Source organism: Paramormyrops kingsleyae, chromosome 25 (assembly GCF_048594095.1).
Source record: "Paramormyrops kingsleyae isolate MSU_618 chromosome 25, PKINGS_0.4, whole genome shotgun sequence".
Taxonomy (NCBI): domain Eukaryota; kingdom Metazoa; phylum Chordata; class Actinopteri; order Osteoglossiformes; family Mormyridae; genus Paramormyrops; species Paramormyrops kingsleyae.
This window is the reverse complement of record NC_132821.1, coordinates 31,916,198-31,931,378: the sequence shown is the minus strand read 5'-3', so window position 1 is coordinate 31,931,378 and position 15,181 is coordinate 31,916,198. Positions and strand designations below refer to the sequence as shown.

General features: G+C 40.3%; 1 protein-coding gene across 2 annotated transcripts in view; it reads left to right on the top strand.

Moving 5' to 3' along the window:
- Positions 1-15,181, top strand: part of chrna8 (cholinergic receptor, nicotinic, alpha 8) — a 68,125-nt gene that overhangs the window by 52,057 nt on the left and 887 nt on the right. For both annotated transcript variants that reach the window (XM_023812418.2, XM_023812419.1), the window contains exons 5-9: positions 9,157-9,236; positions 9,496-9,663; positions 11,003-11,197; positions 12,022-12,108; positions 14,391-14,500. In XM_023812418.2, coding sequence (XP_023668186.1) covers positions 9,157-9,236; positions 9,496-9,663; positions 11,003-11,197; positions 12,022-12,108; positions 14,391-14,500 — 640 coding nt within the window. The remainder of the gene's footprint in view (positions 1-9,156; positions 9,237-9,495; positions 9,664-11,002; positions 11,198-12,021; positions 12,109-14,390; positions 14,501-15,181) is intronic.

Here is a 15,181-nt window from a genome sequence, read left to right as displayed (position 1 = left end):
CTCCTCTAGTTGCCTGGACTCACCTCCTCTACAATCTTTTTCTTTATTTTGTTTTTATTTTTTTATTGCTTTCAATTGTCATTTGAAATGGAATTTAATTTTAATTAGTTTTCCATGTATTATTTATGCTTTGAGTTATCCATTTCCAAACCAACAATACATTGTCCTGTTTTAAAATCAAAATGGGAAAAAGAAAAAAAAAATTAAGAACAGCTTATAGGTTTTGTTTATCTATTTAAAACCAAACAGGAAAATTGTAAAATCACATTTTTTGTTTCATTTTTGTGATATTTACAGGAAATCCAGGGGATGCCAGACAATATAACATATTATATAATATATAAAATTATTTTAATCAAGGTCATAGTTATGGAGTGAACATTGGGAGGGACCAAGGCCGTAATTGTAATATATATTGGGGGGGGCATTGTGAGCACGTCTGAATATGGGTGGGAGGTGGTTTCTTATAGTTCTTGTTAACGATATTAACCCTGAGCCCACCCTAACGATATCCCTGACCCTTGTGGAATGTGACAGGAATCACAGTCACTTGTAGGGGGGGGGTGAGAAGCAGTAGATTTGTGCTCACAGTAATAGTAACACTCACAGTCCACGTGTCTGTGCACATGTACTAGCAAAGCTGTGTTGTTGGAGTGAAAACAAGGGGAAGGGAGGGCTGTTAATTCAACCGCTGTGTCATCAGTGTCAGTAAAAACAACAGTGGAAGGATCTTAATGGTTTATATTTGGGGTCAATTTGCCCCCAAACAACGCATTCATGGACCAAGAGTATTCAGTATAGCCGAAACACACCAGAAAACAAACGTTAATAAGTATCTCCCAGTAATTTATGAAAAATCACAAATGGTTGGAAATCAACCTCGGCCATGTATACCTGACGCAGCACAAAAGGCTGAACATTAGCCGGCCACCTACTAAAAACAGCTACATATCGGATTACAGCAAAAGAAAACCAGAAAACCACATTGCACATTCATTTCTTGGCACAAGTATGTAGACCGCTGCCTGTCTAAATATTCAATGGATTTATTACACCCTGTTCTCTGAATCCACCCTCCTACGTACAATCAGTTGTGACCTTCAGCTCCATATGATATGTTCAGACCCTTAAGCACAGTCAGTTTGCTTGGTGATAAGTCAATATTTTGTTCATTGCACAGTAGTTGCATTAGTGGGGTGATTGATTTTTGGCAGAATGCCCCCCCCCCAATGATCTCTGAGGAATCATTGCATCGATTAGCATTGAATCAAGGTCAGTGATTGCTTGTCGGTGCCGGAAAGTGCGCAGATGTGAACTGATCGTGGACCTGCTTTCACTCATCATCCACCGGTTCAAGGGGAATTAGTTCGTAGGCTTTGACTGAAACCATTTTGAAATGCTGCTGATATTGGTTATATAATGGTTATATAATATTGATTGGTTATAATATTGGTTATATTGATATTGGTTATTTAATGTGGGAACATTAAGCTCAGTGGGCTAAGCCTGTGTGCCTGTAATCAGAAGGTTGCTGGTTCAAACCCAGCCTCAGCATGTCTGTGGCTCCTTGAGCAAGACCCTTAACCCCCTGGGCGCCCCAACAGCTGGCTGCTCTTCACAGACAGCTCACTGAGGGAGGCATATACACAATTTCCCCACAGAGACAATAAAGTATGAATTATTATTATTAAATCCATGTCTTTTTGATTAAAACGGTAGTTTACAAATACTATCCTGGCTCACGGTGTCCGACAGTGGTCACCCTGCCTCAGAGGAATTTTTCCTCCCTGTTCAGGAGAATTTCGTTCCTCACTTCTGTTGTCTTATGTTTTTCCTTCTTTCTCTTTTCCATTTTCCCCTGTTTCATGTACCAGTTTGTATAACCCAGTGTTTCTCAGCCTTGTTCTCAGGGGTCCCGCAGACAGTCTACATTTTGGAGGGAACAGAAATGTGGGCTGTCTGGCAGGGAGCCGCGAGGGAGCAAAAACATGGACTGTCTGGCAGGGAGCTGAGAGGGAGCAAAAACATGGACCTCTGGGTGACTGTTGTTAATAGCGTATTATAAAAAATAAACTGTATTTTTATTATTATTATTATTATTATTATTATTATTATTAGGGTATTCTGCGCAATGAAACAAAGAGTTGAGGGCCAGTCTCATAATTGAAACTGCATAATTTAATGGCCATAACACAGTTGTGTGTTCCCTAACAAAGCTTTGCTAATTTCTGCTGGCAATGTCCTAATTTGTAAAAAGCTAATATGTGAATCTTTCCTTGCTATACTTCCTTAGAGAATATCCATTACTTCTGTGTCAGTGTATCTGACAATAGGAATGGGTTGGATGTGAACTGGGTTACGTAGATAAAAGAATTTAGAAGGAGTGAAGCCAGGGCTGGAAATGAAGCTGCGCACTGGCCCGAGGTGAGTAATTTAGATGATCAGCACAGCTACGTAGACGGCTGGCTGTCTGAAAATTCTCAAGGCTGATGACGTGTGCTGGGTCTTCATAGCCAATCCCTGACTCAGACTCTTCTCTGTTAGCCAATCAACTTGAATGGCTTGATGAATCAGTATTTGGCTGTCGGCTTTCTGCTCCACCATCTGCACTGCAGCCAGGATTCTCCTGACTAGGCTACTTAACCAGTCTAGCCGGTTTCCCCATTGTCAGGAATAGTTGACTAATGTCTGACTTTGGACTGGCCAGTTCCCAGGTCTCCCCTGTGCACTTGATTCCCCCTTTGTGCAGTTTCAGGGTGTGTTTCTCTTGTTACCCTATCTGGTGTGTGTGTGTGTTCTGATCCCTGTCTCAGTGCGAGTGTGTATGCATGTGTGCTGCCTAACCCTTCACCCCCAGACAGACTTCTCGACTTGTGGCTCCATTTGAAGACCGAACGCATCACACCGAATCTTAGGCTGTCCCATTTCGAAGGCTCCCTCTAATGCAGTCTAGAAATGCGTCCTCCTTTGGCTGTGTTGTGCAGGATCCATCTGATGGAAATGCAACTAATGCGTTCCTGAAAAGCTAAAATTGCATACTAAAATACACATGTCCAATGGGATGGGTTAGGGGATTATGACCATGAAACTCGTCATCAAACTGTATCAAACAAAATGAATAATAAGAAAACAATAAAAAATAGCGATACCAGTAATCAATAATGTAACTATACGCATTTAAAATGAGAAATAATAATACAATATTAAATTATATCCTAAGCATAACCTATGAGCCTTACGAGACTCACGAGATTTACACCATGACTGCTTCAGCTGAATGAGGTAACTTGTCACTTGCTGAGAGTCGGGAGTAGTGAACCACAGCCACCATGCGGCTGGGCATGCACACAGCAGTCAGCGGGTAATTATGGGATGCGGAGAGGCGCTGAAGGCAGCGTGACTACAGACAGTCTACGAAAAGCAAGTGTGAGCGAATTAGAAAAGGTTGCTGTGTGTTTTTGTATGATAATTTGTCAAAAAAAAATGGATTTAGACCTGTGCTATACATGGAGGCACAAAAAGCTTCATTCTTTTAGATCTGAAAACTGGACATCGCTGGGACATCACTGGGACATTACTGTCCTTCACTTCGACAGCAGTTTTTCCATGCAGGGAGTGTCTCCTGATAACACCATATTGCATTGTAGTTCAATAGTGCTTTTCTCTCCGACTGAAAATTGCACAAATACAAATGCGATTCCGCGTTGTATTGGACTTGGGTTCTAATATGTCAGTCGTGTTACAACAGATTTTCAGTGTGATGTGTTGTAGTAGGAGTGACTGCTACAAAAGGTGAGAATGTTAATGTATTGACTCTTAAGGTTTATGGATTTTCAAATGTTATACCTTCTCTTGGAGATTTTGTTCTTTTTTTGATCAAAATACTTCTAGATACCTTTAAAGGGGTTTGCAAAATTGCTGCTGTAATCCAAATATACTGTTGGAAACAAGAGAAAATTGATGCAATTGTTTTTGGTTTAACTGATCTTTATTGAATATTTTCTTATTAGACCACAAAACCCAAAACCTAAACAATGACATGTAAAGTCAAATAAAAGCTAAAGTTAAATTATTCGTATTTCATTTATCATCTTTTTGCACAAAGTTCTTGCATGAAACTGATTTATTAATTTGTATACATTTTATTGGCTTTCAGTCTCCTGGTATTCCTTTAACAGGACTCCATGTTATTCCAGAGTCAGGTGTTAGTGTGTTTCCTGTAAATCACAGCATATTCCACTCAAATTATTCCTGCCACAGAATCGGCATGTGCCAGGTGCTTGTTTAGTCCTGAAGACCTTTGTCATGTAACGGGAGAGATGATGTTAGAATAGGAAACTAAAATTGGTAACATTTTTTCTTGAAGGGGACAAATACTATAGTATTATGTTCTTACTTATGCAATAATAAACCACAAACCAAGTCTTAGCTATATACTAATGTCATGTTTGTTCATCATTAATGAATCGTGATGCCAAACAGGTCATTGATGTGCACGACCAAAAAGTTCAGTCGTTGTCTCGTCTGGCCACGACTCACAATTCGAAGTGTAAATCCAGTGATAGCTTGTAAACTTCAGGTGTTGTGTCTCAAGGACGGCTTCTGTCGGGAAAGCCTTCCAAGAAGCTTCCGGTGGTGCTGGTGGCGTGTGATTATTGATGAATTTTGAAATGCCAAAGCCCCAAGTTTCAAGCAAAGCATGCAGTTCAGAAGCTGCGATTGTTGGGGACTGCATTTCCTCCCCCACCACCTGTCTGGCTGTGCGTGGGGCAGATATGCTGATGCGCGCTTAATCTTCCATCATTATTAATTTCTTGAACAACTGACCTGACTGTGTTCAGTGGTATTTTTAACTAATTTCTTTCTACAGTTGCATTAATTTCCGATACATTTTAAATGATTAATATTTGTATTATTTATATAATATATATTATTTATAAATTATATTTAATTATATTATGATAACAGTATTCATATAATTAATAAATTATCAATTTTGTGTACCTATGAGTGTCGGGGTGGGGGCTCTCGGTTAATTTTTGGAAATATTCAATAGTTGTCGGTCATCAAAAGGGGCACTCGGTAAGAACCTTTAATCTCATTTCAGATGATTTATCTTTGGATTTCCCCATGTTAATGAATAACACAGGGAGTTTGCATATGTGTGACATCATACAAGTTCCTGTTTGTTTCTGGTCCTTGAGCTGTTGCTTCATGCTGGTGTGAAATGCTGGTGTTAAATGCCTGGCTTTTATGTGCAGTGAGGTGTAGGTCTGGATGCTGGGACAAGGTGGAGCAGCTCAGCGCTTACTTATTAAACCTTTCTGAGCCAAAGCCACACCAGTATCTTCTTAAATGATATCCCTTTACTTACATTTTCTCAATAAATCTGTTGAAAAGTATAAATACAAAGCCTACAATATTACCGTCTTGAATTTATTTATGAATATTCATGTCATTCTTTCATGTGGAAAACTATCCTGTATAATACATGCACTCAGAAACACATTTTGACTGAAAATGTACTGGAAATGACTGAATATGTATAGTGTAACTATTTGAAATGCAGTATTATGGAAAAATATACACTTTCAACATTCAGCAGCACCCATGATATTGTTTGAGAAATTCCCTTAAAGCAACAGGATTTGACCACACCGTGCAAACACACCCCTTTGGTGAAGGAAAGCCAGCTGAAATATACAGATTTTTATAACATATGACTCAAATGGATAAATCATGACAGTTGAATTAAAACAATACTTTGACAAAATATGCTTATTGTATATCTCATATATTTTATATATGTATGTATGTATACCTTAAGTGTTATATATAGTTAAAACTTGTTATACCCTGTATAGATACTTACTTCAAGTTGTACCAGTGCATCTGTTTAATGGTACAAATTGGTACAAAGCCCAAATTAGTTCATTCTTGTAGTACAGTCTAATTTATGTGTACAGATACGTATCATTGTCGACGACTACCCTGAACAATAAATGCACTCATAAATACGACGTGACTCTTTACGTTTCCTGGAAATTCCAGCACATGGATCATGTCATTAGTTGATAAGGAGATAAATGTATCACATACAGATGTAGACATTTTGCTGGACCCAATTCCCCCCATAGCAGACAGGGGTGGAAGGAGGGTTTCACAGTGATGGGGGAAGGGGGGGGGGGGCTTGGTAAATTTTGCCGACCTGTTGTGGAGGGGATTCTTGGTAAATTGTTGGGAATCTTGCGTAGTCATCTGTCATTAAAAAGGGTGCTGGGTAAAATTGGTCAATCCGGGGGCTGGGGGGGGGGGGCGGTCTTTGGAGAGGAGGGAGGGGGTAAATTGTTGCAAGTTCGTTTTTGTGCAAGAGAAAAGAGCCATTTAGTAAAATTTGAGTATGTGCAGTGTAGGTCTGGGTGCTGAGACACGGTGGTGCAGCTGAGCTGCTCTCTGACTCCGGTGTGAGTATGTGCAGTGTAGGTCTGGGTGCTGAGACACGGTGGTACAGCTGAACTGCTCTCTCACTCCGGTGTGAGTATGTGCAGTGTAGGTCTGGGTGCTGAGACACAGTGGTGCAGCTGAACTGCTCTCTCACTCCGGTGTGAGTATGTGCAGTGTAGGTCTGGGTGCTGAGATACGGTGGTGCAGCTGAGCTGCTCTCTCACTCCGGTGTGAGTATGTGCAGTGTAGGTCTGGGTGCTGAGACACGGTGGTGCAGCTGAACTGCTCTCTCACTCCGGTGTGAGTATGTGCAGTGTAGGTCTGGGTGCTGAGACACGGTGGTGCAGCTGAACTGCTCTCTCACTCCGGTGTGAGTATGTGCAGTGTAGGTCTGGGTGCTGAGACACGGTGGTGCAGCTGAGCTGCTCTCTCACTCCGGTGTGAGTATGTGCAGTGTAGGTCTGAGTGCTGAGACATGCAGGTGCAGCTGAGCTGCTCTCTCACTCCGGTGTGAGTATGTGCAGTGTAGGTCTGGGTGCTGAGACACGGTGGTGCAGCTGAGCTGCTCTCTCACTCCGGTGTGAGTATGTGCAGTGTAGGTCTGGGTGCTGAGACATGCAGGTGCAGCTGAGCTGCTCTCTCACTCCGGTGTGAGTATGTGCAGTGTAGGTCTGAGTGCTGAGACACAGTGGTGCAGCTCAATTTATACACATTTGGGCTAGTGATTCAATTTTTTCCATCTATCTCATTTGTGTCAAGTGTGTCTCAATCTGAAATGGAAATTCCTATGCAAACAAAATTTCAAGTCAGTTTCAAAATATGTACTTTTTGAAAATATCAATATATTATTAATATGTCATTCCTGTGTTCATCATCCAGTTCATTAACTTTGGTTAAATGTTGCCCTAGACAACATTGACATTTTTATTACAGTCTTGATATCCACCAGTTTGTTATTGCAACTGAATGTACATACTTCTATTCCAAGGCAGTGATTTTCAGTATATAAATATAAAATCCGTAATAGTATAATTGTTTTTCTCTCTCTTTTTTTCTTCATGCAATGATGGCTGTGTTCTACATATTTTTGCCTGTCAGCATTATTCATAAACCTGAAGGACCCCCTCACCTTTAATATCAACTATGTGTTACAGGAAGCCCTGTAATCTGAAATCCTGGGTGCTGTCAGAAACGTCAAATAAATGCAGAAAAAAATGCATCAGCTCATGGAGGAAGGGATCTGCAGTTAATCACTGCAAGTCTGCTTTAAGCCAAGCGCCAATACAAAGTAATATTTATATCAGTGTTCACTGTCTGGCATTGAACATGAAGATATGGATGCTGGACAAATGCCAGATAAGGTAAACGGATGGGAAAAGATGGAAGGAGATGATGTTTTAAGGATGAGATGGAAATTATAGGAATGAGACGTCAAGGGAAACTGCCTGATTAAACTCTTTGACATTCAGGAATGAGATGGGTAATGTGGTTTAATGTCAAGAAATGAAGAGAAGAAAATCAAATGACTTCGAAAGCTGGACAGGATCATAAAAAGACAACTAAATATAGAGATCCCTGTATCTCCTGCATGTTTGTACATTCTGGGTCTTTAGCAATTGTGAAATAACTAAAACTGAAACGTCTCAGTGTTGACCATTGACCTAGTTAATCTTGCACAACAGTGTTTAATGCAAAAAAACCCTAGTTAGACATTAATTGCAGCAGCTAAATAGTATTACCACCCCTGAGGCCTCCAGCATCATTTCTTATCTTGTGTGAACCCCCCAAAAAAACAGTTGATGCCAAAAGTGTGGCAGCTTGTGACTGTCCCAGCTGATCTGAGTTTTCTTTATGTCCCAGACTGGGACAATTACAGTACAAATCCCCTCAAGAGACTCATTTTCATTTGGTAAAATGTCCTGTTGTCTACAACCCAGTGGGCTTACAGCTTATCAGTGTAACTTCCATGAGTTTTTACTTAATCTGTCATTTAACAAATGCCATCAGTTTATGTCACAGTCTTGGTTTCAGGTACAGCTTTTTCTGTATGGTGTTCAGCAGTGTAGCCTAACATCTGGTCTAAACATCTATCTGTGCTGCTTTCTGTATGAACAGTCAGTATTTCTTGGTAATATCATCTCCACTGTCCCTCACAAATATATCAGACACTACACTGGCTGTCAGTTCCCTTACAGAAACAGCTGTATTATGTTGAATAATGAATGAAAGTGACTTTCTTACCACATGCCATTCCAGTCCTCATTGATCCTGTAACTGTCATGGGTATAAAACAGGATAAGAGGTGCTATTGCACGTACTTGGAAGGTGGTTTTCTGGGAAGGTAAGAAATGATTATGTGGAAAGTTTCCCCTTCAAATACCACTTAGGATGGGGACAATTGTCTTTTGGTTTCTCAGTTTTTTTTCCTAGTGTTTTGAAATATAAAAGCTACATCAACAGTAGCTTTGAAGCGCCTCATGGTCATAAATTTCTTAAGATGGACTGTTCAGATGGTAGAGCTTCTGAACATTTATTTTAACCGCTGGATTAGTACCTACATATTACAATCTATTTCTAAACCATAATGTTGCCCTGAAATAGGTCAAAATTCCAGCATTTCGAAATGTTTGCACCAACTCTGAGGTCCTTTGTTTGCTTTACTAAATGAACCCAGGATTAAAACTTACGCTTGGCCATGTTGATGTTCCTTAGTGCGGATGAAAGGTTCGACGCCACATTCCACACCAACGTCCTGGTCAATTCGTCTGGGTCATGCCAGTACCTCCCACCCGGTGAGTCTTCCCCCACTGGGAAGTTTCCAGTTATCTTTCTTCTGGAAAGATCTCGAGCAGGGGCTAGAGAATGGAGAAATAAACGAACTCATTTTGCATTGTGGTGTTTTTGAGGGTCACTGGAATGTTATGGGGGCTTCAGTGGCCTTTTATATTTGTGAAGGTGTTTCTCCACGGTGCTTAAGCCACAGTCTTTGAAACCTGTCACTGCGTTAAAGCCAGAAGGGATGTGGTGTAAGGACACGTCATTGTCACTCAGGGATCCTGAAGAGCACCTGCTACATCGACGTGCGCTGGTTCCCCTTCGATGTGCAAAAGTGTGACCTGAAGTTTGGGTCCTGGACGCACAACGGCTGGCTGCTGGATCTGCAGATGGTGGCAGTTGACATCTCAAGCTACATCCCCAACGGAGAGTGGGACCTCGTCGGTAATATCACCGCTTCCTCCTAGAGACATTCGTAATTTGTGAAATTATTAATATTCATATTGTGGTAGCTAAAATGTTATAATACATTGTTATAATACCACTTTCAGTTGATTGTGGAATAATGAACTTTTTCCCTCCAAAATTCCCATGGGTGAATGGTAATGGAATCTACTCCTTCTAGATGTTTGATCTCAGACTTTGTCCTCCCAGCTGCATGGCAAATCCCGTTCAGCACATTCTAATTGGTCATACAGTCGGAGTCACATGATTGGCCCCAACCAATCATATTCTGGGGCACATGCATTGCTGGGAGCTGGTGTAACAGATGGCTGAAGTTTGACCCTCAAATACAAATTAGCCACCGAGACTGGTGCAGATGCTGGCCAGGTGCTGCTGGGCCACACATGTCCAGGAAGACCAGTGACAGCAGGTCCACTGCCCCAAAGCCAAACCCCATACAGATGGAGGTGTTTAACAAACTACTGTACAGGTTTCACAAAAACATCTCTGATTTGTCCAGATTATTGTCCCAGTGTAGGGTTACATGTATATTGTTGTATATTGTATATTGTATATACGTATATAATCCGACATATTGCATTAAAATAAAATGCAGTGAAAAGCACAAGCACTGACATTTATAAGGATTGATAAGTAACTGCATGCCAGTGGCAAGTGTAAATTACAGGATCACAAAGGTATGGAAACTGGTTTTGTTTGACTTGAGGATATCCATTCATCCATTCCTTTACCAGCAACATGTTCAGTAGAGAGTTACAGGATTTTCCAGAAGTATATTCCAGGGAACACTGAGCACAAGAGAGAGGACACCTTGGATGGAACGCCAGCCTGTCACTAGGCATTTAGTCAACAGATGAGAAATGCTTTGGGCTGGCCTCCTTGCTTAGATAATATGGTGTGTAGGTTTCGAAAGTCAGTTTTCGATTGACATGTCATTTCCCAGGATATGCATGCAAATTGGTTTTTTTAATTTTTTTCCAAAACAGCTCAATGTAGATTATTGAGATTGAAAGAATAATGTGAATCTGACAACTCTGACCAGTATGAAAAGTCCTTATATTCGGAATGAAAGCAAGTGACAATTGTGCAAGCTGGAAAGACGAGCATCATTATAAAATTAATCTTGACAGTTTTCTTGCGGTCGCTGTTAACTTTGCGATCTGAAATACATGCATATGTAATCAGTGTTGGTAGAGGACAAAGATATCCATCTCTCCATCATACAAGTGTCAGGGATCTCTGATGGGCTGCTTCCGTATCACGTCTTTGAGAAATGAGCAGGCACAGTGCGCGTACCTTCATGTTCTGTGGTACCCAGGGGTCCCCGGGAAGAGGAACGAGCTGTATTACGACTGCTGCAAGGAGCCGTACCCCGACGTGACCTTCACCGTCACCATGCGACGCCGCACGCTGTACTACGGCCTCAACCTGCTCATCCCCTGCGTGCTCATCTCTGGTCTGGCCCTGCTGGTCTTCCTACTGCCCGCCGACTCGGGGGAAAAGATCTCGCTCGGTGAGAAATCGCTGCGGCGCGTAACAGCGGTTCTCTGCTAAGAACTGTCATTAACAAACAGGCATGTTAGTCATCCTTTCCACTGTAAATTGTCTTTCACTGGATGGAGAAATAAAGAGATGGGCCTGCACATTAAGTAGGGAAGCTTCGATCGCTTAGGTGCCTGATGCTCTGGAGTGGTGCCCTGATACTTACGTACTTCTGGTCTTATGCCAGACAGAATTACGCTGCACATAAATTTACATATTTAATTGTTGTCACATGCGTCATACAGGAGAGATAGCTTCTAATACAGCAGAATACCTAAAATATGAACCATTAGCTAATGATTGAGCATAATGTTCATTCCAAATGAGGATTAATTTAAAGTCTGTGGTCACTACTGCCAGATATGAGCATAATAATGTAGTACTTTGACACTAAAATATTGTCATCAGTAAGTCACATTGAGAAGTTTGTGTATTGCATTTATTTTGGTTCCTGTATCCTCTTCCACCAGTCCATATATTGTACTTGTTGGACACGATTTAAAATATACTTTGTAAAATTGTCGCTCAAGGTCATCTGTGTATTACAAACCCTTATCCAGCACCTGGGATTCCCATAATCCCCTGCTCCTACAATTGGACCACTTCTGTCCCCAGGGACATTACAACTTGGAAATTCCATCTCTTTACTTAATGTGCTGGCAGAAAAAACAAATAAGTATAGAACTAATGTTTATGTTGTAAATGTGGTGAGTAGACACATTGTTGAGGTCAGTGTCTGGAAATGATGGACGTGCTCGAATGAATTGACTCCTCTGGTCTGTCTTTTCTAATCAGGGATTACTGTCCTGTTGTCTTTGACTGTCTTCATGTTGCTGGTGGCTGAGATCATGCCTGCAACCTCTGACTCGGTGCCTCTGATTGGTGGGTTTACCATTATCACTTTTTCTACTGCCTTGTCTGTCGATGGCTCTTCATTAACTCATCCCTTTCCTACAAAGGAACACCTATGTACCTTTACTTTGGTACAAATTTGCAGAACCAGTTTTTTATGTAATAACTTGACAAAGTGTCAATGAAGATTTCCATTTTGGTTGTTTATTACATGATGCACAGTATTACATTTTCATCATTAAAAAGTGCAACTCCCGCATTTTGTAATAAATGTCGCAATATTTAATAATTTATTACAAAATGCAAGGAAATGTATTACATAATGCATTCAAGCTATCACGAAATGCGGCAGATTATTACAAAATGCGGGTGCCATTACATAATTAAGTCATTTTGTCGAGTTATTACAGAATTATTACATAATGTGTTGTAACAAGGACTGAGAAGCACTTTTATATAGGATTGACAAGGGAGCAAAGCAGAGGCAGTGGATTTTGTAAATGAAAAAGGTAATTTGATCAATCATTCACTTTTCTAACCTTTAAGGTCTTAGTGTGCATGTGCTATTCCATGTTAAATTTTATTTGCAGTAAATTTAATTTAAACACGAACACCAGCATTATATCACTCTCCGCCACACAGGTTTTAATGTAAATGCAGACGTTAAGAGGGAAAGTTAGTACATTTCTGAAAGAACTGGCAGCTTTTATTTGTCTTCATCACTTCCAGAAGTACGTCTACAGGTATCGGGAAACTTAAGAACTATTGCCGAAGCACGATGTGTATGCAGTATATGAAACTGTTGAAGTAGCTGGATGTAATTTAAGAAGTAGATTTTCAGACTTGGATATGATAAAGAAAGAACATTCCAGAACCATATTGACAGTGGAAATCGAATATCTGCAGTAAATGTATGTGTACTTCTGAGCTTTAAAATATTGTAAGGATTACAAATAAGGAAGAAGCTGACTGAGAACTTGTAAAAATTCACATTTACTATTAAGGTGGAGTCATTTGAAGGCCACAGCCATGTGAGGTGTTGTCGATAATGGTGTTTGTGAAGCTCAGTTCTGCAGCTGCAGATTCAGTTGTTTTTGCTTTGTGTTGTATGTTTTTAAATCATATAATATCTATGCAAAAACAGAATCGTAGCATGACGCCTACAAGTTTTCCATTAAGATGCATGGCTTTGTGGAAGACCCACATGAGATGTGAGCTGTACTTTAACGGTGGTGAGCGGTTTGATGGAAATGCCGTATTTTTAATGGGATTTTGTGTCAGCTGACCTCTGTAGGCAGTCAGAAAATGGGCAGGATATATCCAGATGAATGGGAAAGCCTTTTCAGATGCACAAGCAATGAATTGTTATGGAATTTATTGTCATACATATTCAAAACATTTGTATAGCTGAATGGTGTAAACAATGCATGAAAGGATGAGAATGAAGCAAAAGCACATTTCTGAGTTCCTGAGAAATTTCAGGGTGAACTCCACCCTTAGATTTACTACAACGATGGGCTGACCAGGTGCCACTTGCAAAAATTTAAGAGGCGGAAAGTTTTTGACAAATTTGTCAGTCGCCATTCTCCCTCACCTCGGATAGGCATCGTTGGAGTTGTAAATGAGCTGCATGAATGTTGAATATCCTCTTCCAAAGGAACACTTGTTCTTGACCTGAAACCCTAATGCATTTTGCTTGCTTGCAGGAGGGAGGAAAGGATAGATAGATAGACAGACAGACAAAGAATTGGACAAAGAATTGGGAGTATTTGTTTTCATTAACAAATCAGCACTCACCTGAGGATAATAATTTAGTCAAGCTTTCATGAATACATAGACAGTCACAGAGGTGATTTTCTTTTTGGTTCAAATAGGGTTTTTATTTCTGGCTTCATTAGAAGGAACTGACAGACTTCTTTGAAAAACCTTCAGCTCTTCAAATACAGTCACATGGGAGGATATTCATGGTGACTTCTTCAAAAAAGATTCTTCCTTGACATAATCCTATGATGTACTTTAATGATTCGCTTATCCATCTATAATATTAAATATTTATCATTGGTAGTTCTGTTGATCTTGTTCAATCATAACAGCCGAACTGCAGCTAAACTGAACTTTTCAGAGAATATTTTCTTGTAAGTCTGGGTAATAAATTTAAAACCAAGAATACTTTTTATTAAATGTTAGTCGTTAGTGTTCAGAATAAACTTTAAAATATTATTGATTGTTCTGTTTCTAATATCTGGGTATGCCATGAGAGGAAGGTCTTACAAATTCACTCCCCTTCTGGCTTTGCACGATTGTCATTTCAGCCCAATATTTCGCCAGCACTATGATGATTGTTGGCCTCTCTGTGATGGTCACCGTTCTTGTGCTCCAGTTCCACCATCATGATCCTCACGGGGGCAAGATGCCAAGATGGGTAAGCTGGAAACAATCCTTCCATCGTTAAAACAAGGCGAAAGCGCGAGATTAGCCTGGTTTGGCCACCATACCGAAAACGCAAGCCTTTTTACATGCAATGTTTGTGAAACCTCCTGAACTGTTACCAGTGTCAAGAGGTGCTGCACTCAGGTAGAGGAAAAAATTATAATGCTGTCCAGCTATGCTGCGATTCAACACACTTTAACAAGGGATACATCAACCTTAGGAATGTAGCTGGTGCATGTCATAGTCCAAAAGGCAGGACTACATATTGAAAGAAAACATCAGGATCAGCAAATGTAAAGATTTGAGAAGTCCTCTGTGTCAACTTAGCCTACTAATAATAGTTCATATATGCATATTTACAGCTTTGCAGTATGGAAAGTTTTTGCAGAATATGTGAAATTCCATGATTAGCCACTTGCGAAATTTGACAGGAATAGCAATATCCCTGGACATTAGATGTAAGGATGTCCTACTTCCTAAATGTCCAGAAAGCAGGCGAAGGTGTACGAGGCCCATCAGATTACATCAGATGGCGTCTAAGTTGCTTGTTTGTATTTGGCAACCCTTAGTTTAAATTTTTTTATTTTAATTTTAAATCCTGCTCTTCCACATAACCATTCCTGATCAACATATTATATTGGAATTTTTGCTATTTAGAAATGTTATATTCTAC